The following is a 23,669-nucleotide window of genomic DNA, read 5'->3' on the forward strand; positions in this document are numbered from 1 at the left end:
GTACGATACACCGTGACGCATTGGGAGGAACCCATTCGTAACGAAGTCGTGTTATTCTGAGACAAGCCGGAGAGCGATTGGCAGTTACGGAAAGAGCCGAGTGGTGACGAATGGACGGAGCGATTTCAATTTCTCAACGTTGAATTACCTTCGTTGAGTGGCAGTTAGAACTATAGAGTCCAATAGAACTCTCATCGTTGCGGAATTACAGAGTCGTATCCGAAGATCATACAAGCGCAGATACATTATTTACAATACACCACATACATCTAGCAAAATGGAACAACATTTGTAACAAAATGGAAGCATATTTCAGGCTGTTCATTAAACGATAATTTACAACGTACAATTTGTAAGCAGTAGGGCTGTGTTTAATAGATGTACATCAGATGTTTCCTTAGATTCCACACGAAATGTCAAAATGACAGTACCTGCATTAAGTTTATCAATCAGACTGGCGAAGAAATTGTTTCTGTCAGACATAAAAAATTATGGCTGCCATAGTCAACGCAATGTCGATTACAGTGGTGACATTCTTTTGATAGTTTTGCGCTTGATCCGATTTTGACACCGAGTTGCAGGGGTTGTGGATAGACATGGATGAGATAATAAAGAACGTGCATTTGTAATCGTGTGTGGATTTTGCAGTAACGCATGTAGGTTTACGACGAACGATGAATGTATGAATCGATGCTCATGATGTTGACCACAGGATTGCCTGGTCTTTGTTCGATTAGTCCCTGACATCCTCCACATAGTTGGAATATTGCTGACAACCAACGACGAAGCTTATTGTGGTCATTGTAAGGTTGCATCCCTAAGAATGTGATTCCACATCGACGTCGGTATACTGGTCAGCTTTGAGGATCCATTGTAACATTTAATCCCAACACGTGAGTCCGCACGACATGAGTGCGTGACGGTGACTGTGATACATCTCCAAGCACAATTGGCTGGTACTATATCCATAATAGAGAATACCACATTAATTTCGTCATCCATTATTTTCACGCAAGCTCTAATGTCATAATATCGTTAAAACCAATTGTTTATTGCTTGTCAAACCTTAGTAAAATCCAGAATTGAATAGTAACATGTTATCGCACACATAAAAACAACAACAAACTCGCAGTTTTAGACGTTCATTAATCACACTAATTGAGAGGCGGTAGTACTCTATAAATGTAGGTCGGGAACTTCTCTGAATTAATAATCACATTTCTCAGGAGAATGGTCCTCTTGCATGCCAGTTGTATTCTTAAAAATTAAGACACAATTTATATTTCATGAATGTTTGACGTTTTTTTTTAAATTTTATAAAATTTAATTTTATAAATGACTGTGACTCCGGGTAGAAATCAGTCTAAGTAAACTTAGCCTCAGTACTTTTCGTTACACTCCACTACTGAGTCTCAGTGATGGAGTCTAATGAACACCACTGAGACTAAGTTTACGTAGACTGGGTAGAAATATCAATATAAAAACCCCACTTGCTGTGTTGTTTTTTATTCAAACGTTAATACAGCAGTGTATTACGCTGAAGTCGATGAATTACAATGAAATACGCGTAAGTACAAACACTTAGTTACGGGTACAAGGTGCAGTAAACTTGGACATAGTACTGTGGCTATAGTCCAACCAGCTGTGAATAGGTACCTTGTAAAGATGGGAATGCCAAATTAGCTTAGTGTGCCTAAATGGCTGCAACAGCTGTACATTCCCCAGGGAGTTGAGAATGATAAATACGATGTGTCGTTGAGATTAACATACAATGATCCATGGGAAATACACGGGGCTTTGGGGCAGCTGAGCTGAGCTGGATAATGGCGCTACACACATATCTTACATTAATAATTAATAATTAAGTTTCAATGTTTTCCTTAGACTCTTCGAAACGCTATTTTAAAAAAAACACACTATAACGGATCAGATATTGATCATTGGATTGTTTGAACCAGACTCCATTATTTACACACCGCCGCCATACATAGGAGACTGCTGCGTACGGCGTTAAACGACAAACAAACAAAACGTCATTTCTGTAATAACCCTCATATCAATTTATTTCATTTATGAAATCTGAAATCTGATTTATGAGCAATAACTCTAGTCCTGTTTTGTTTTTCTACAGGATAAAGTGGGTGAGTGAGTTTAGTTTAACGCCGCACTAAGCACTATTCCAGCTGTATGGCGGCGGTCTGTAAATAATCGAGTCTGGTCCAGACAATCCAGTGATCAACAATATGAACATCGATCTGAGCAACTGGGAACCGATGACATGTGTCAACCAAGTCAGCCAGCCTGACCACCCGATCCCGTTAGTCGCCTCTTACGACAAGCAGAGTCGCCTTTTATGGCAAGCATGGGTTGCTGAAGGCCTATTTTACCCCGGGACCTTCACGGGTTCGGATAAAGTCAGATCTATGACAGGTAATAATCACGTGTGACTTACCTATCTCGGTAATTACTTTGACTGTAGTTTCCGCAATTCTCGTATTATTACAAAGCATTATCATAATTACTACGTCATAAATCGCCGCTAATCTGTTCCCGCACAGCTCTATACGTCGCGACAAAAACTAAAAAACACTGCTCTTAAAAAGCTTTGTCATACAAACTCAGCCGATTCAATCAATTTAGAAGACCTTTTTCTGAAAAGTAAACCAATTCTAACAAAAAGGATAGCGTAAAATCCCCAAATTAAGTGAGTCTCTGAGCCTCTTTTATTAAATATTAAAAGACAACATAACAAACATTAATGTTTCTTACTTTCATTTTAGTCTAAATTTAGATCGACTCGAAGGTTTTTTAAATTCCCGAAATGTTACCCAGCGTTGCACAATGTTGCACCAACGTGATAGATCAGGCAGCAACATTATCAACGTTGGGTAAACGTTTGAATGCTATGTAGGAAATCCCCACATATCTAGGTAAAAGAAAGGCAATGGGTGCTCAGGCCCTGTAAGGTTTCCTAATGTTTCTATGCGACAAAGTGGTAACCCGTGCTTGTTTATGTAACGACATGTTTTGCAACTACAGCTAACAAGATTAAAGTCGATAAGATACTCTTTGCAGTGTCGTAAAATCATTTGCCAAAAAAATCATGCGTCAACTTTTTTAGCTGTACGATTTGCAATTGGATATTTCCGAGTACCAATTCAAATGTCATTACTAAAAGGCTTGCGTCAGTTCATGAGCTTTACATTGAAACCTGTCGATGATATTGTTATTTGAATTCTCAAAGCATAATATCGTGATAATTCTGGCATCAGGAGATTGATGTAATCGAATTATGCTTTGGTGAATTTTCGCCAAAGCGCCAGACATTTACAGTTTCAAAATTATTATCAAAATTGTGAAAAATATTATTCACAAACCACGAATATACACACATGCTAAAGTGTTTCTCCTTCACGGTATCTGGATGATCTGTCTAATTTTGTTTGAAACATCGAGCAGAAACTATGTGAAACACCTGTAAAATCACAATTGTTCAAGCGTCGTAAAATGTCTGTGTCAATATGCGTTATTTCGGATATACCATGTCACGTGACAGAATCACTGCGCATGTCTATGGAGTTGAGAATGGTAGAAATAATGAGTTGGTACTGAGACAAGCTGTGGAGCAAAAATGGACGTACTTCACGGACTTACTGCATATATGTGTTATTTCTTACTGTACATAACAGATCCAGTTGCGGGGAAGGCAGATCCGAGTGAGTATGCCGTTATCTACTGTTAAAATCGCACGGGATGTTTGCCGGAGTACCGCTGTTTACGCAGTGCCAATAACTGTCAGGCGATATCACGGACTGAGGTGTGTGTTTCACTCGGGATGTTCGTGCATGCATTTAGCGCACGTGAATCATCACACTTCACCTAGTACCTAAAACCGGGACGAGAAAAAACTTCTAGATAAATGTAGGTGATGGTCAATCCCAAATTAACGTGGTTACATACAAAAATCGAATTCATTAGACGATCGTCTGCTCGCAGAACATGACTAATAAATTCATGAATCCTTTTTTTCGTCCTCTCTTCATCAAAATGTATGAGACTGTTGCCATATCTTTCAGTGAGAAGGGTGTGTACGGACACGAAAGAGCCTCATCCAATAAAAGTTAGATTTACCATAACGTGAATCGGGGCCGGTCGTTATTGTCATGAGACGATGCCAATATTTTGGTGTAGTTCAATGAAGCGTGACGCCATAGTTTGGTGCAGATCGCTTTAATTATGAATGACTGTTGTTCCTCAATTATCTGTTGTCACGGGATGAGTAAGTACTTTATATGAGTTCCACTTGATCAGTTAAAAATGTTTTTATTGCCAGTTTGAGGGTCTCTTTATAGGCATTCCATGTTTATTTTCAGAATTAATCAGACCTTATGAATATGATACAACAAGGATGTATATTCAGTGTCTAGCCATTGGATTATCTTTCAATCCTGGTTTTCATTTGTTTTGTTTTAACTTTAAGTATTTTTGTTGCTGAAATAAGACCTTATTGGTAAACAGCACAGATTGCCATGTGCATGTTATTAGGAACACCATGCACCTACCAGAAATTGAGACAGGGGACAGGTCAATACTTTGTATTTAAGATCTAGTAAAAGGGTTGAAGGGTGCAACTGTTCTCAGTCGAGAGGAAGTCTGTTAACAATCAAAATGCATATTTCCAGAAATCTCAATGAAAAACATGTTTAAGTGTGAAAATATGTTGTATATTTGGCGGATGAATTGTTTGTCTAAGACAAAAGAAACATGGTAGTTACTTAAATTGTTTAGACAGTCAGCACACTGGATTAACACAGTTATTTGTATTCATGTGTAATCATTATGAAAAAAAACAGTATGACAATTTTGTCACACAAACACATAATGTTACAGAACAGTTGTGTTTGTTTTGAGTCTGTGGATTGTGACACAAATGATATAAAGTCACAATGCATATTGTGGCACAAACATATGATATTAAATGACAGATTTGTCTTGAGTTTGTGGATTGTCACATAAACAATATGACGTCGCAATCCATGTTGTGACACAAACATACAGTATTAAATGAGAGATGTATTTGTATTGAGTTAGTGAATTGTGACACAAATGATATGACATCACAATGCGTATTGTCATACAAACATGTAATGTTAGAGAACACACTCAGTATGACGTCACAATGCAACATGTGATATTAGAGAACAGGTTGAATATGTGTGATGTGGAAAGGAATTACAGCCAGCTTGAATTAAAGACTTTGCACCTGAAAAGCCCAATGTGTTTAACATAGTTAATATTGTATAAGTCTGGTACAGTGTTTTTGTTTCTTGCCAGAATTAAGTTCACTTCAGCAGATATTATTCGATGTTTTATGAAATCTTTTGCAGGTTTGGCTTTTCTGTTTTAATTTTGCCAGTTAAAGAGTTTAGAAGTTACCCAACTATGTTATGGCAATGTTACATCTCCATTGTTTTGTTCAAAGATTTGAGACTAGACGTCTGTTAGTTTGCAGACATGTAGTCAAACTTATCAAGTCATTCAAGTCAGCAAAGCAGCCATTCCCACATTGTGTATCTATTAACCATATAGAAGTTGTACTAACTTAAGATATATGACAAACAACTTCTTTATATACAACACAGAGTGGCATTTTTGTGCAGATTCTAACATGCAAGTGACAAAACTCAAATTAGAGCATTTGTAGAAATCAATAGGAAAGAATGTCCTCGTATAAAAAGTAGTACTAACTGCATCAAGACATACTAGAAATCGTCACACTTTTTCCATGTATATTCCATTCAAAGAAGTTAACAATTCTTCCATCATTATGCAACCTTTGAAACTGTATGAGGAAATAATCATTTAGAGCAGGAGTTCCTGCAGCACTGCTAGTACAGTTCACTCAAGGTTCATGTACTTGATAGTGTAAGTATATTTTGCAAGGGTGGAAGACTGTAGTGCTTTGAGTCGATCCCTCATCCTTTTCAAATGAGTCATTACTGCGAAACATGTCAATTGTTCCTGATTTCTCCTGCACTGGAATCCCTCATACATTGGCTGCAAGTTCCAGAGCTAATTGCTGATGCCATTATTTCCCAGTTGGGATATATGACCTCCTACATTGGTGACTTATAATGTAAAATGTTGATTGGGTCACTCCTGTATTGATTCATTGATGAATAAGCAAGGGTTGGGGTATTTAGCTAGGCATGTGTTTCCCTTTGTAGATGCTAATTGATTGCCTGGACATGAGGCGGTCATTACCAGGCCATGTAGACATTATGTAAACAAGCAAGTACTTGAAGCGTATCAGTTTTCAGGTCACAGGTCATGCATGTTTGTGCTTATGTCATGCACTGTTGAACTTAAACAGAGAGGATGTGTTGTTGCTGAGCCTGCATCAGCAATTGCTTACATGACATTATAATTAACATTTGAACATACAGTCTTTGACTATGTTCTTTGTGTTAAGGTTACTGTTATTAACATGTAGTTGGCTTGCATATATTGTGCAAACCTCATGTTAATAGTTGTTAGAGAGGTGTGAAATAGCTCTGTTATTTGATATTTAAATGTAATACCTTTTCCATGTTTTCTTCTGAATAACTTTTGGATATTCCTAAATTAAGGCTACAAACTGTGGTATTTAACCCATCAAACAGGGTTGACATCAAATACTAAAATAGTTCCGATATACAAGAAAGCATTGACACAAGTTATTAACATATATTGCACAGTGTTCAGGGATTGGGAAAGGCAAGGGCCATTTTGCACATTAGAAAAAAGGCCTATTACAATTTTGAAGTTTACTATTGATACAAGGGTAATGACCCATTCTAAATTCAGAAAATGGCTAATAATCCTGACAATGGCCCATATTCAAAGCTTTTTATCCCAATGCCTGACTGTTCACCTTTTCACCCCCTGAGAATTGACACATGACAATTAAATATGTCACATGCATATTTTGCTTTGTCACATGTATATTTTGCATGGTTCAGTAAAAGAAAGATGCCCATCATATCCTCTCAGATCATCTCTATTATTACCTTTACTGGAAACCTTACTAATAATTCTCTGTTAATATGCCCGACGAGAATGTAGAGCTAGACCCCGAATTCACTAAGGTTAATTGTTGAATGTCAGTTGAAAATAACGTAAGTGTTTTTAGGAAAACATACAGTGAAAAATGATGACAATTTTTATGGAAATACACTTTTTTCATTCTGTGGAAAATCTGTTTTCGTGATTCTTCAACACTTCAACTTCAAAGTAGAAAACGTACAGTATCTAACCTTTCATTCTCGAGTTGTTTTATGAGAGCACTACTGAACTGTACTTTTGGACTGGAACTGGCATTTTATGAGTCTTTTTATGATGATGATAATTATTTCTCAGTCTTTGGGAAGGAGTGATGTTATGACCAAGAATAATTGTTGTTCATTCTCACCATTGGAAAGAAAATTCATGCTGCAAATAATCAGTTCAATATAGCCTTTTTACAAAGTTGCCATTTTATGGAATGACATTCGAAGAACCACACAAATAGCTTTAACGATAAGCCTCCTGTATTAAGTCGTTATGCAGAATAATTGCAGAGGCTGCCATGTTTTATGATTCCTTTTATGTCTCTCAGTAACCTGTGTAAAAGATTGTGTTACTTGTTTTTCGTCATAAATACAGTTTTTTTCTAAAGATGGATTGTTAACATACCTGAATATGAGACATTATGATGTCATTATTTCTGAAGCAATTGACTGAGATGTAACTAACTTCTTCAAAGTTTATTTTAAGAATTAGGCATCTTTCTTTATTAGTATTAAGTACTATCAGATTACAGTAATATGTAGCAAAATTGATATGTTTCTTAAGTAGGCACAATGTATGGATAACAGCATGCTTAATTTGTGGTAGTGGTGACATTTCATTTTTTTCCTTTATTGTTGGCCGTACTGAAACAATTATATTACAGTAATCAAGGAACTTAATATCCATAATTTGTTTCTATTTTTTCATTCTAAGAAACGCCCATCCAACAATTCATTCAAGGTTTATTTTTGATGCGAAGACTTAACACTCATTTATATAATATAACCTTCATCCAATTTTGGATAATATCACACGTCTATTGAAATCCTATTAAGGTGGTCCTTCTTCGGATTTATGTTTGCCTGCCTTCAGTTCATTCTGATAATGTTTAATATTTGTGTTTAGGAATTTGAAATACCTGTGGCAATAGATCAGTCGTCACTGCCATTTGAGACTTGTCAATTTGTTTTTGCTCCATTAATTCTGCAATTCTTGGCATTTAACTGTATCGTTCAATATGTACACTGCATGCTAAGTGGGCGGGGAGACTGCCTGCGCTGAACTCAGGTTGCATTGTAATGCTCGGAAACGTTTTCCTTTGGCATTTGTGGCATACTTTTTAACTCAAAACTCAAACATTGTCGCTGTGCTTGCCGGTCGAGCGCAGCGTTGAAGTGCCACGGGCTTCTTCAGGTGTTGACGCTGTCACCTGGCAGTATCATCCCACACAGGTACCTGCCATGAGAACAGCACAGCAGGAACAGATTACATCATGAACATGCTGTGTTGACTTTCTTATCCTTCCTAATTCGCTCCAAGCACAAAACGAGTATCCCATGGGAAGATATGTTCCATTCATAAATGTTTGTGCTCCTGTCATTTCTTTTCCTCATTTGTAGATGCTTTTAATGATGACGAAGTTTGTGTAGAAGCTGTTACTCAGGGATTAAAAAATCTCATTACCAGACGCCAGTGACAAGTCAGTTTTTATTTCGGCAATCAGATAATGGTATCTTACTTGTCCATAGGCTTACTCAGATAATTTCTGCAAATGAAGTTAGATTTCGTTTCATACTTGCTCAAAATGTAGCTATTAAACTTCACAATGATAATAAATTAGAGTTATCTTTCTTTGCTATTTATCACTTCTCGATAAAGAATCCACTAAACATTAATTCAAACACTATGTTATTACATTATCATGTCTTATAAATGAGGGCAAGTAGAAAATTAGTTGGGACAAGTTACTTTCTTAAACTTACTTGCTCTGTTCTTTATGCCCTTGTTGTCTGTTTTTTTTCAAATGAAAGAGTTGGATGGATAATGTATATGTAGGTAATGGTTTTTGATGAATTCCGGTTTGATTGTTACTTGATCTATGTCTTGAATTTGGTTAGTATTTAAAACTCATCTTTCCTGCTTTTTTGTGTGTGGACAAAAAGCCTTCACTTACCTCTGAGGTGGGGTAGCCCAGTGATTAAAGCAATCGCTCGTCATGCCAAAGACCCTGATTTGATTCCTCATTTCCCTACCAGGGTACAATGTGTGAAGCCCATTTCTGGTGTGCCCTGCCATGGTATTGCTACTAAAAGCAGAGCAAAGCCAACTCACTCAGTGAAGAGTAAGGAAATTTTGAAATGTTATTGAAATTCGTTGTTAATAAATGTTAGTTTTGTTTCCATGAATCTGCATGCACCGAAGATGAATCACCCCATCCTGACCTGTCAGGTTGTTCAACGACAACAAATTTCTTGTGTCCTTGTTATGTGTCTAACTTGTTTTTCAAATGATTTTATGGAATGTAAATAATTTATCCTGAGCTTGCTATTGAAATAGTTGGCAAGTCACGTTGGTCAGTGATAAGCTGAAAATTCTTTTGTTGCATAAACATTACATGGTGATCTTGGTGAGAAACAAGCTTCTCCTTACTGTACAATCAAATTCCTTATCCTTTTTGTCAGTTTCTCATCTTTTCTGGTTGAACTAATGAAAAGAAAAACAGCGTTATTTTTATAGCTGAGAATGTTAATATGACATAGTGTATTAAAAAGCTCTTCATTATGATGATTTTCAACATCAGTATAAGAGCTGTATCGGTTGAAATATTTTGGTTCATGTAGGAACAAATAAGAATAGATGTTGATTGAATCAGCATTTTATGGAGCCACTCTTGAAAAGGAGGAGGTGGATATGGGTCAGACGCAATCATTGCCCTTGTTAGGCAGTGACATGAAAGCAGAGTTGTAGAGCAGACAGGAAGAGCCAGTTTATGGCAGGAGGAAACTACGATCCTAACAACTAACTTGTAAGAGGCAGACAAATTGATTAGGTAGTCAGGCTAGGTGACTTTGTTGAAAGTTTGTCATCATACTTTGCCAGCAGGGAACACCATGAGCTCTCAGTATCAATCCCTGGCTTGTTGGTCCAGTCAGGTTCTGTGACATAATCTATCATCAGGTTCTGTGACATGTATATCTATCATCAGGTTCTGTGACATATAAATTTATCATCGGGTTCTGTGACATGTATATCTATCATCGGGTTCTGTGACATGTATATCTATCATCGGGTTCTGTGACATATATATTTATCATCGGGTTCTGTGACATGTATATCTATCATCGGGTTCTGTGACATGTATATCTATCATCGGGTTCTGTGACATATATATTTATCATCGGGTTCTGTGACATATATATTTATCATCGGGTTCTGTGACATGTATATCTATCATCGGGTTCTGTGACATGTATATCTATCATCGGGTTCTGTGACATATATATTTATCATCAAATTCTATGACTTCTATTGTCCAGAAATATCAGGTTCTATTAAATATATCATCTATCATAAAGTTCTATAACATATATTGTCTATCATCCGGTTTTATGACTTACACCATTTATCATCAGGTTCTGTAATATATATCATCTGTCATCAAGTTCCTGAGATACATCGTCTATCATCAGTTTCCATGACATATATCATCTACCATCAGGTTCAATGATATATTGTCTGTCAGCAGTTCCGTGACAATATTTCATCTGTCATTTGGTTCTGTAAGAATATATCATCTGTCATTTGGTTGGTTCGGTGACATGTATCATCTGTCATCAGGTGCTATGACATTGTCTGGCAGCAGATTCTGTGAAATATATCGTCTATCATGATGTTCTGTGACATATTACTGTTTATTAGCAGGTGCTGTGAAATATATCGTCTATCATGATGTTCCGTGACATATTACTGTTTATTAGCAGGTGCTGTGAAATATATCGTCTATCATGATGTTCCGTGACATATTACTGTTTATTAGCAGGTGCTGTGAAATATATCGTCTATCATGATGTTCCGTGACATATTACTGTTTATTAGCAGGTGCTGTGAAATATATCGTCTATCATGATGTTCTGTGACATATTACTGTTTATTAGCAGGTGCTGTGAAATATATCGTCTATCATGATGTTCTGTGACATATTACTGTTTATTAGCAGGTGCTGTGAAATATATCGTCTATCATGATGTTCTGTGACATATTACTGTTTATTAGCAGGTGCTGTGAAATATATTGTCTATCATGATGTTCTGTGACATATTACTGTTTATTAGCAGGTGCTGTGAAATATATCGTCTATCATGATGTTCCGTGACATATTACTGTTTATTAGCAGGTGCTGTGAAATATATCGTCTATCATGATGTTCTGTGACATATTACTGTTTATTAGCAGGTGCTGTGAAATATATCGTCTATCATGATGTTCCGTGACATATTACTGTTTATTAGCAGGTGCTGTGAAATATATCGTCTATCATGATGTTCTGTGACATATTACTGTTTATTAGCAGGTGCTGTGAAATATATCGTCTATCATGATGTTCTGTGACATATTACTGTTTATTAGCAGGTGCTGTGAAATATATCGTCTATCATGATGTTCTGTGACATATTACTGTTTATTAGCAGGTGCTGTGAAATATATCGTCTATCATGATGTTCTGTGACATATTACTGTTTATTAGCAGGTGCTGTGAAATATATCGTCTATCATGATGTTCCGTGACATATTACTGTTTATTAGCAGGTGCTGTGAAATATATCGTCTATCATGATGTTCTGTGACATATTACTGTTTATTAGCAGGTGCTGTGAAATATATCGTCTATCATGATGTTCCGTGACATATTACTGTTTATTAGCAGGTGCTGTGAAATATATCGTCTATCATGATGTTCCGTGACATATTACTGTTTATTAGCAGGTGCTGTGAAATATATCGTCTATCATGATGTTCTGTGACATATTACTGTTTATTAGCAGGTGCTGTGAAATATATCGTCTATCATGATGTTCTGTGACATATTACTGTTTATTAGCAGGTGCTGTGAAATATATCGTCTATCATGATGTTCTGTGACATATTACTGTTTATTAGCAGGTGCTGTGAAATATATTATCTATCATTAGGTTAGAGCCATATGGTCATGGGGAGCACAAAAACTTATTCTTATTTCTATTCATTCAACACTAACCCTGTGTAGCTGATTCTGTAGTATATTTAGGAGATAGTCCTATTGTGTTTACATTTTTTAAGTGATTATAGTTGATTGAACGCTAACTGTCATTTAAAACCGGACACGTTTGAGATTTGATAGTCAGTCAGGAATTTTCCACTATCACTTCAAATTTTCTCCAATTCCGATCCAAACACATCAAACAAATTGCCGAGGTCAAACATAACAGTCTCAGACGACATGTTTGTTTTCCTTTGTAAGGGTTAACAAGGGCAAAATATTCCTATGCACTGTGAACCGGCTCTCAGAAGTGGTTATTTAAAATATTTCACGTCAAATTTCTTAGCAACAGCCAATCAAAATTGAACAAATTAGAAAGTCTTAGTGGAATTATCATTACCATTACATATCTAATGTTATTATATACTGTAGGAAAAAAATAAGGGATCACATGAAAGTACAAGTGTTCCTTTATCATTTATAAGGTTTCTTCACAAGTGCATCTCATAGCTTGTAATGAGACCTGGAAAAAATACACGAACACTCATGTTTTCGTGTGATATCCTATTTCTCCCCTCAGTATTATGTCATGATGAAGGACCCAGGATTCAATGATTGGTGGGTGTCAGTGATTTTGTTGGTCTATATTCGCTTATTCTACTTACTTAGATCGATGCTCATGATGTCAATTACTGGACTGTCTGCTCCATATTTAATAAGCTGGTTTGGAGCTGAGTGGGGCAACAGCACAAAACAATCTAAGAATGCATGAAGGACTAGAGAAACATATTCCCATATATTCAAATATATCTTTTCTGAACATTATCCATTACTTTTCCTCAGAGGTTCTCAGTGTTGGAAATAAAGTACTGTAAACAGCTAAATTTTCGCGACCGTTTAATTTTCGCGAACTTTGCGTCAGACTTCATGACGTGAGAATAAAAACATGCGATAATATAGATATATCATACACTCTATTCAGGTAAGTCAACAACATAAAAACAATACAGGTGTCATTGCTCAATCACATGTCATCGCTGGGCTAATCTGGATTAACATGGCTCAATCACGTTCTACTTTCATTTCTCTAACACCTAATTAAAAAGGATTAATTCTGAAATCAATTACATTAATTTGTTGTTAGATCACTTCGCAAATCTATTTATTTTATAACAGCTCAAAGGTCATGCACCTGTGTGTCGTGTAAAAACATTCAGAGACGCCCCTGCAACAAGATCACCTCGCGAAAATAAGAAGTGCGAAAAGGTTTAGTGACGTCACTCGCGAAAATTTAAAGGCGCAGAAATAAGACAGTTTACAGTATCTAAAATAAAATTGAAACGGGAGGGGGGGGGGGGGATTACACAGTTGCCAGGGTTAGGATAACTGATTTCAGAATGTCACTTTCATGTATACAATAGTTATTCAATGTCACAAGATTACTTTGTTTCGTCCAAGTTTCAGCATTGAAACTGAAAAACATGTTGTTTGTCACTGTTGTTGATTAATTGTGGTGTCAGAGGAAATATTCTGTTGTGACTTTACCTCCCCTGTGAGATACAAGCTCTGCTGCCATTCGACCATTTTTATTGAAAGGCATGTCAAGTGTCCTAGGAGACTTCACAAACCATTCCAATTGCTTCATCCCTCACTAATCTACCTTTCATGGAGGATATTGATAATGACAAGCAATGTGATAGCATGGGCATAGAGACTGCCATTAAAACAAAACCCTCTGATCTGAGGGCTTTCAGATTGATTGTGAACTTCAGAACTGGCATGTGTATTTCACACGTTTGTGAGGGCTGTTTTAGGTTTAAGATGACATATTATGGAAAACATTATCTGCTTTGTGTGGGTTCAAAACATTTCAAACATTTTGTCACATAGTTTTCAAGTAACAAAGGGGAAAGATATCTTTTCAAAGGATGTTTGCCACATAACCGTGGCAACAATATCTTAGATACAAATTCTAAATAATTATCAATATCCTCATCTTCAGCATGTTTACAGGGTGTCCATTATGTAGGTTTTCATATGGGTAGCATTTCATGGCACAAAGAGTACTTGTTATAAGAATGTTCCGAAGAAGTTTTTCAAATTTGGTAAACAAATTTGGTGAAGGTGGATGTCCCATCAGGAGTTTATGAAATCCTTAAAACATCCTGATGCCAATTTGTTTCAAGCAAGTGAAATAAATAAATAAATAAATAAATAAATAAATAAATAAATAAATAAATAAATAAATAAATAAATAAATAAATAAATAAATAAATAAATAAATAGTGTTCCTTGTAAATGTATGATGTAATAGCAGCATGGGGAAGCTTATATTATCTGAGACAACATCATTTCTTACTTGCACCATGCTGTACACCAAATCTGTATATGTGATTTTAAATCTATGATGCCCACATGGTTACCACTGAGTTATCCTTTAAAGTTACTTTGACATCAAACCCTACTAAATCTGAGAGCACATTGTTTGATGTAACATGTACAGAGCCAGTATCATCTGACCATCTGTAACTGTCCTTATCCTTCAGTGGTCTTGACTGCTGTAAAAAAAACTCAGTGACAGGTTTAGAAGGATGTTGGCACCAGATGTGCGAGGATTGCCCAGTGAGTCATGTGTTGCTGACATGTTGAATTGTGGACTTATTGAATCCTGGTGGGTTGGGAAACTGATGCAGTTTGTACAAGTGTTAGTTCAGGCTAACTTCTAGTCTGCCTCACAGTCCCTGAACCACATTATTTTCTCTACCGCCTAGCCTCCCTGCTAATGCTAAAGCTCTAAATGAGGCAAGTCTAGATTTGCCCATGTTCTGAATCTCTGGTCTTCCTTGGGCTCCTTTTCAATTTATAATAGTACTTTTTGCTACTATCAAAATTGTATCTATTCAGAGACTAAGCATTGGTCTAGCTAACCACAGGACCACAAGTTGGCCTAGTTCTACACTGATAAGCCTTTGGTAAAGTATGGGAATTCAGTGTGTCTTAGTGGTATGATGGTTTGTGGCTTGCTGACCAGGACATCCTTTCACAGGATTCCCCTTGACGTAGAAAACCTGTGTACATGACAGTGGAATGTGAGAATACACATTAAAAACAAACACTATGCCACTTCTGATGCAATACAATTACTAGTCAAAACCACACACCTCAATGCATTAGGTAAGAAATGAAACAAAATTGATTTCTGATTTCAAACTGATTCGAAAGTACACACAATAATTCTTTAGAGTTCAGACTTAGAGGCATATACCTGAAAAAGAAGAAATTATTAGCTGAAAATCTATTATCCTTGTAAATTGCTTGCCCCCCAATTTTTGGATTTTAACTCCACAGCAATGTTTGAAGAGTCTTGACCCTCAAATATAAATGCCTAAGCCCTGCTTTCACAAAATAAGTAAGGAAGTTAATCTTAGTGCAGGGTTAAAGAGCTGTAGTGAAGGTTACCTTAGTAGTGGTTGCTTTGTGATAGGAGCCCCAGGTGCACTATCCCAAAAATGGGTGTGTAGCAACACACTATTGTAATTACCATGAACTTTGCTATGAATGTGGATTTTGAAATTTTGAGATTCATCTGGTAAATGTGTTCATGTGTGATCACCATAGTATAATTTTGAAAAAAAAAGATGTTTACAGTTGGCAATAGAAAGCATTAATTACAGTAATTAAATGGGTTTTCATCTTTTAAGTGTTTGGTTCATTCATATACCTGGAAAGGCAGATCCATACTTTGTACCACAGAGGGATGGATTGTGTACACCAGTCAAGTCACTATGAGGATAAAAATAATAACATGCTACATTCCAGTTTGGGGAATCAAATTCAGACTATTTGATGTAAGTTGAACACCTTGTCCTCTGGGCCAACTGATAGCTGACTGTACTGGTATTTTTCCTTCATTGTCAGAAGCCTTGACTGTAGCAATTAATTCAAGTTGCAGTTTGTCTTCATTACTTTCATATTTTTGTCTAATCTGCCGTTCAAAGATATCATCTCATTATAGAAGTCTTTAAGAGATGTAAGCTGATTTATCTTCCTTTGAAATGAAAGTTTTTAAGAAAAACTTTCAATGGTATCAGTGGCATAAAAATATATTCTGTTTCATTTGTAACATTACTTCTTTCATCAGCAACGTTTATCATCCAAACTGTACTGATTATTATTCCTTTGATTAGATATGGATTGCCCAACAGAATTTGTCAAAAGTTGAAAATAATGAAGATATTTTGGAAGAGTAATTCTTTTTATTTTTGAGTGAGATATGATCTTATAACACCCCCTCATATATGCATTGGAAATTATCGTATATGATCAGCATGCCATGCCAAGGTTACTGACCATGATGAATAACTGGCTATTCTGGACATATTAACGTTTCTGTTGCTATTCATTTCAAATGTCAACTTATTTTTGTTCCTCAGTATCTAATGGAGAATGATAATTATCCACAGGGTGATTAATTCTTTTCCCTTCTGGTTTCACTTTCACCCCTATACATTGTAATATTTGTGTTTCATTAAGTTAATCAGATCAGAATTTTTGGAAAGTTAAGAAGAAAATAAATGACATTTGTTTGTAGTCTTCTTTCATTTCCATAAAATGACCATGAGCTGATATTTGCTTGGTTGGTAGTTAAGTTTAGTGCCACATTCAGCAATATTCGAGCTATATGGCGGTGGTCTGTAAATAAGTGAGTCTGGACCAGACAATCCAGTTTTCACAGGGATTTACAGGATGCAAATTTCTACTTCCTCTGCACATGAAAATTGACAATGGACACAACAAAATTTATTAGAGCATCCACATTGATGCAGAAAAAGTCCAAATACATTTTGTTAAATTATGAGCATTGTTCTACGCAGTTGGGAGACAATAGTTAAAATGTAAACCGATACAATGTAGGTTTATAGTCCATAAAACACCTTGCATTCAGTATAAAAGAAAACTTGGCTGCCAATATGGATCAAAGATCATTGATTTATTATCAAACAATAGTCAATAAATACAGCAGACTTAACTTTGAGCAAATATTGCTAAAACTGTCTGAAAAATATGAACATATTTCACTTGCGAGTGGTGACATGTTTAGGCATTGCCTTTAACAAAACAGAGTCCTGATTACATAAGTTAAAAGCGGATCATAATTAAAGATCTAAGTTTAAATGCTGTGTGAGAAAAATTAATAAGTGAGTCTGGACCAGACAATCCAGTTTTCACAGGGATTTACAGGATGCAAATTTCTACTTCCTCTGCACATGAAAATTGACAATGGACACAACAAAATTTATTAGAGCATCCACATTGATGCAGAAAAAGTCCAAATACATTTTGTTAAATTATGAGCATTGTTCTACGCAGTTGGGAGACAATAGTTAAAATGTAAACCGATACAATGTAGGTTTATAGTCCATAAAACACCTTGCATTCAGTATAAAAGAAAACTTGGCTGCCAATATGGATCAAAGATCATTGATTTATTATCAAACAATAGTCAATAAATACAGCAGACTTAACTTTGAGCAAATATTGCTAAAACTGTCTGAAAAATATGAACATATTTCACTTGCGAGTGGTGACATGTTTAGGCATTGCCTTTAACAAAACAGAGTCCTGATTACATAAGTTAAAAGCGGATCATAATTAAAGATCTAAGTTTAAATGCTGTGTGAGAAAAATTAATAAGTGAGTCTGGACCAGACAATCCAGTTTTCACAGGGATTTACAGGATGCAAATTTCTACTTCCTCTGCACATGAAAATTGACAATGGACACAACAAAATTTATTAGAGCATCCACATTGATGCAGAAAAAGTCCAAATACATTTTGTTAAATTATGAGCATTGTTCTACGCAGTTGGGAGACAATAGTTAAAATGTAAACCGATACAATGTAGGTTTATAGTCCATAAAACACCTTGCATTCAGTATAAAAGAAAACTTGGCTGCCAATATGGATCAAAGATCATTGATTTATTATCAAACAATAGTCAATAAATACAGCAGACTTAACTTTGAGCAAATATTGCTAAAACTGTCTGAAAAATATGAACATATTTCACTTGCGAGTGGTGACATGTTTAGGCATTGCCTTTAACAAAACAGAGTCCTGATTACATAAGTTAAAAGCGGATCATAATTAAAGATCTAAGTTTAAATGCTGTGTGAGAAAAATTAAAACTTTTTTCTAAAGTAAATGCATGATATAATCAATAACACAACTTACATAATGATAATCAATAATAGTTCTTCGTATCAAGTTTTTGAATTATCACTAATTTTACACAACCCTGTAAAAAATACAACTACAAAACTCTTTTATGCACCTGCGATCAGATTTGTGTGTACCTGAAATAATCTGAACTTGTAGATTGAAGCACAGTGCCATGTTCTAGTTATGTTTATGTACATAAGATTAATCAATGATTCGTCAGTGTGATGATAATGTATTCCTTGGGGGTACAATTTATCTCATATCATGATGAAGTTTAAGTAAAATGTCATGCATCCAGGCATGGATTAATAAATTTCCATTTAGCTTTGTCAAATATTGATATTAGGAAATAGTTATTTATCCTCTGAGAGAGATTATCTATTTTCCAGTGCAAATAGATACAGTGTCTCCATGGCTAGACCTAAATTGAGAATACCAGATATATCTTAGGTTCAATATTTGCTCATGATGGTCGTATTTGCATGACAATCAAATGTCTTAATTTAGATGCAGTTTTTGGAAATCCCCAATTTACACTATTGGCTACACCAGTCTATTTGCACATCGTCTGTATAAATGCCAAGGAAAATTGATCAGCAGTTATTGGTAGCACCAAATTCTTTGTTAATTGGTTGTCTGACCTTAAACCAAGCAGTTATAACTTGGTTACTGCTGATTGGATGGTGGGATGGGTTTCTCTGTCTGTATTTGCAGGACTTGCGATTTGGTTTGATTCAGTTTCTATGTAGGAAAGTTGATCTTGCTAATGATGACCATACATCGCCACTTCAATCATGTTGACAAACAGCATGTTTTTGCTATTCCAAAGTGATTATGCTTTTGTGGCTTTTCGCTATTGAAGTTTGCAGCATGTTTCAGATGTTTTCTCCTATGGACTTTTGACAAATCTTTTTTTTTGTCTTTGAGTGATGATGTTTATCACTATACAGGTTCACATAACGATACTCTGTGTTGATCTATAGTCGAGATTCTGGCTTGATGTATTGTATCTATATTCTTGTTTCAAATTTTATGAAAAATTTTCAACTTAACTATCACAGTCTGTGCTTAATAACATAGGAGGATATGGCTGGACGTATTGCATGTAAGTTCTTGTTTTAGATTTTATTAAAAATTTTCAGCTTGAGTATCACAGTCTTTGCTTAACGACATAGGTTTTACAAACCAGGGGTCATGGTAGTAACACGTTGTGACATCCTAGTAGAGAAAAGTGTGCAAATAAGTATGTTATTAGGTCATATGGAATTGGATTATACATGTGTGCGATGCAGGACGTACATTTCTATGGCAGTATTACATTACATGTTTAGTACATGTGTTGTCTGTCAGAATCATAATGTAAGGTTGGCAATGTGTGGAGATATATCTATTTTGTGATGTAGACAGTGAGGGAAATTTGATGCTATATGAGTTCATTTTTTTTCAAAGTATCTTGAGATTGATGTTGATTTGTATCACAGTTCTGACAGTCTGATAAAAAATTAAACTGTTTTTTTCAATTATTACATTATTTGATTATCATTGTCTTTATTAGTGGGTCAGGATTTGTTAATGCATCAAATCCTCTCATTATTTGTGAACTTCATCTTCAATCGATTTTCAAAATAAAACTTGATTTTTAGGGCTCTGTGTCATAACCATATGTTGTTAACGCTTGAAGATTTAGAGGGTCCCTCGTGAGATTCACATATTGTTGAAGGATTTTAGATCTGAAGGACTCATGAGGACATCCACTGTTTTCAAATAATGTAATTACATTGTAATAAAACATTCATTTTCATCACAGTATGCTCAAAACCTCTACCAAGATTTCATCACAACAACTATTCAAAACATCATTTTCATCAAAACATGTTTTCATATCTCTATCAATAACAATCTGTTAAAGTCAACAATATCACTGACATCAGAAGATCGTACACTCCATAAATATATCATGACTTTCATCAAGATAGGATCAGCATTCACAGCTGCATCAACAACACCTCTGTACATCTTTGCTAGTTGTGTAGGATAGACTAGTGGATAAAGCGCTCAGTCGTAATGCTGAAAACGTGGGTTCTATTCCCCACATGGGTACTATGTGTGGAGGCTATTTCTGTGTATTGCTGAAATTTTGCCAACAGCTGCATAAAACTTAAACCCCCTCACTGGTTGTGAATGTGTGGTCATATTTGCTGTTGCCACGATAAGATGTGAAGCAGAATAACAGTTCTAAAACACATTGAACTGATGTTCCATGTTGAATTTATTCAGTTAAATATTGTTGAGCACTGTAACTATTCTTTTTCCAAATCAGATAGAATACACAGTCAAACCTATTGTGAATAATATGCCCCATTGCTTTTTTCATTCACGAGCAAAGCATGTGGACAACAGAGGAGCTTAGGATTAATAGGCATATCCTCAAAGAAATGGACTCAAAATGCTGATTAAATACCCTACAACTGAATAGAGAGTTGAATTAAAGAGGTGATAAATTTCGGAGACCACCAAAGTCCATGACAGATTGTTTGTAATTTGAACATGTCTGTGCCAACATTGTGAGGTGCGCCAGCTGTGTTCAATACACTATGTTTGTATAAAGCCACAGGCTGGACAAGTGTTCCTTTCGGCAGTGCCACTCTACCTGCACAGCAACAGCTGTCTCTACTCCCCACCCCCACCCCAAACAGGTCATTACAATGGCAGTTCTGTGGCTCTACCCATTAGGTGATTAGACAGACCTGGACCTATCAGATGATTGCAGAAACAGATCCATTGGTCCACCCATCAGGTCACTAGACATAACTCTACTGAACTCTTTTCATGAAGCAACCTTTACTAGGGTTAACAATACTTCCCATTCTTAAGGTTATCTGAGTGACTTAATATCACCTCAGTGCTTTGTGAAAGGAAGCCCAGGCCATTCAACAGTCTGTAGCTGTACCTACAAGGTCATTAGACAGTCTGTACCTGTACCCAACAGGTCCTTAGACTAACTGTGCCTGTACCCAACAGGTCATTAGACAATCTGTAGCTTGCCCAACAGGTCATTAGACAATCTGTACCTGTACCCAACAGGTCATTAGGCTATTGGTATCTGTACCCAACAGGTGATTAGGCTATCTGTAGGTGTACCCAACAGGTCATTAGACAATCTGTAGCTGTACCTCAGGTCATTAGACAATTTGTAGCTATACCCCAGGTCATTAGACTATTTGTAGTTGTATCCAACAGGTCATTAGACAATCTGTACCTCTACCAAACAGGTCTTGAGACTATCTATAGGTGTACCCAACAGGTCATTAGACAACATGTGGCTGTACCCAACAGGTCATTAGACAATCTATAGCTGTACCTCAGGTCATTAGACTATCTGTAGGTGTTCCCAACACGTGATTAGACTATCGGTAGCTGTTACCCAACAGGTCATTAGACTATCTGTATGTGTGCCCAACAGATTATTAGACTATCTGTAGGTGTACCCGACAGGTTATTAGACCATCTGAGCTGTAACAAACAGGTTATTAGACCATCTGAGCTGTACCTAACAGGTCACTGCAGAAACAGATCTGTAGCTGTACCTCAGGTCATTTGATGATCTGTAGCTGTACCCAACACATCCTTTGATGATCAGTATCCATACCCAACAGGTTACTGCAGAAACAGATCTGTAGCTATGCATGCAAAACATTTCAGTGAATTCAAGGTGAGCTGCTGGATAATGTAGGTAGTCAATTACTTTGTTGAAGGCCTTGTCATCATTGTGCAGCTTTGTGAGACAAAATATATCTTTGTGTATACCCTTTTCGTATGTCAAGCATGGTAATAAATTCCAACATAATTTTTCAGAATATGTCTAATTGGTTTTCATCATGCATTACAGGCTTAGATCCATGTTGTTAATGATTAACCTGTGCAGTACAAACAAGATTAAAACATCTCATTAGACTCAAGCTGACACGGAAGCTTTCAGGGATATCTTTCTGTGAAAAACATGACATATTCCTGATTTCTCATCTTGGGGCAAGATAACTCATCTTCCCCAGGACTTCTGTTGTTCTCTTGGCTTTCCTTTTGAAGATAACATTGTAATCAGTAAATGTGAAAAGAATAACAGCACAGAGTCTTAATCTAATTCTTGTTTCCAACAAGAAGCAACAGACCCATGGGATGGCCTTCACCTTGGCTTTTTAGCCTCACAGGAACGAAACATTTGATTACATGCAGAGTGTACTTGAAGATTATGTTTGTTGGACTTCATTTGGGGATGTTTGGGAGATAAAAATAATGAAGATTACAGCAACTAATTAACAATGTATTCTTTGGAATCTCAAGGGAGCCTTTGAAGTCTTTGGATTTTGTATGACATGAGTGATCAGCACACTATGTAATGTCAATTACCTCTCCCACGGAATAAGAACTGCAGAACTCTCATAATAGGACTTGTTATTACAAGTGAGTTTTAGAAAATTCTATGATGGTTCACTCTTGACTGTCCATTGTGTCAATCCAGTCTCTATCCCAAAGCTCAAGGCAAACATTTGTTGGGTTCATTGAACTTGGCTAATACCAGTGATGATACTAATCCTTGTAATAGTCAGTAAAACTATTATGCTAACAGTTACGGTTGTTCTGACAGCCAGGTGTGATGTTATGATCATGATGATAGTTCATTTATGATGCAATCACTAAACTGCACTAAAAATGATAGCAGAGCTAAGTTCAGACTAGTTCAAACTAACAAAAGAGACTGGTGTTCTATGTACCTATGTTATCTCGGTAAGTACCCAGGACCAATCACTAACAAGTTCTATAGCTTTGTTTTCAGCATAAGGAGGTGATGACATATTAGTCTGTGATATACTGAGTTGAGGTAGACTTGAACAAGTCACTAGTTATTTGTTACTTGACTACTCTCGTGTAAATCAGAAAGTCAATATGTTTTAGTTTGGTTTGTTTTGTTGTTTAACACCACGCTCTTCATTATTCCAGCTTTATGGCCTAAAGTCTGTAAATCATCGAGTTTGGACCAGACTATCCTGTGATCAACATCATTTTGGCATCATTTGGGGCTTTAGCATTGTATGGAGAGCTAGGCAGTAGGAAAAATAACGT

At 36.2% G+C, this 23,669-nt stretch overlaps 1 protein-coding gene across 2 annotated transcripts in view; it reads left to right on the plus strand.

The window, feature by feature from the left end:
* Positions 1 to 3,575: 3,575 nt before the first annotated feature.
* Positions 3,576 to 23,669, plus strand: part of LOC137264880 (disintegrin and metalloproteinase domain-containing protein 9-like) — a 112,795-nt gene continuing 92,701 nt past the window's right edge. Inside the window, exon 1 of one of the 2 annotated variants that reach the window (XM_067800228.1) lies at positions 3,576 to 3,716. In XM_067800228.1, coding sequence (XP_067656329.1) covers positions 3,632 to 3,716 — 85 coding nt within the window. In that variant the 5' untranslated portion in view covers positions 3,576 to 3,631. The remainder of the gene's footprint in view (positions 3,717 to 23,669) is intronic. The other variant, XM_067800229.1, reaches the window with a different exon arrangement.

The sequence above is a fragment of the Haliotis asinina genome, chromosome 15, assembly GCF_037392515.1.
Source record: "Haliotis asinina isolate JCU_RB_2024 chromosome 15, JCU_Hal_asi_v2, whole genome shotgun sequence".
NCBI classification, from domain to species: domain Eukaryota; kingdom Metazoa; phylum Mollusca; class Gastropoda; order Lepetellida; family Haliotidae; genus Haliotis; species Haliotis asinina.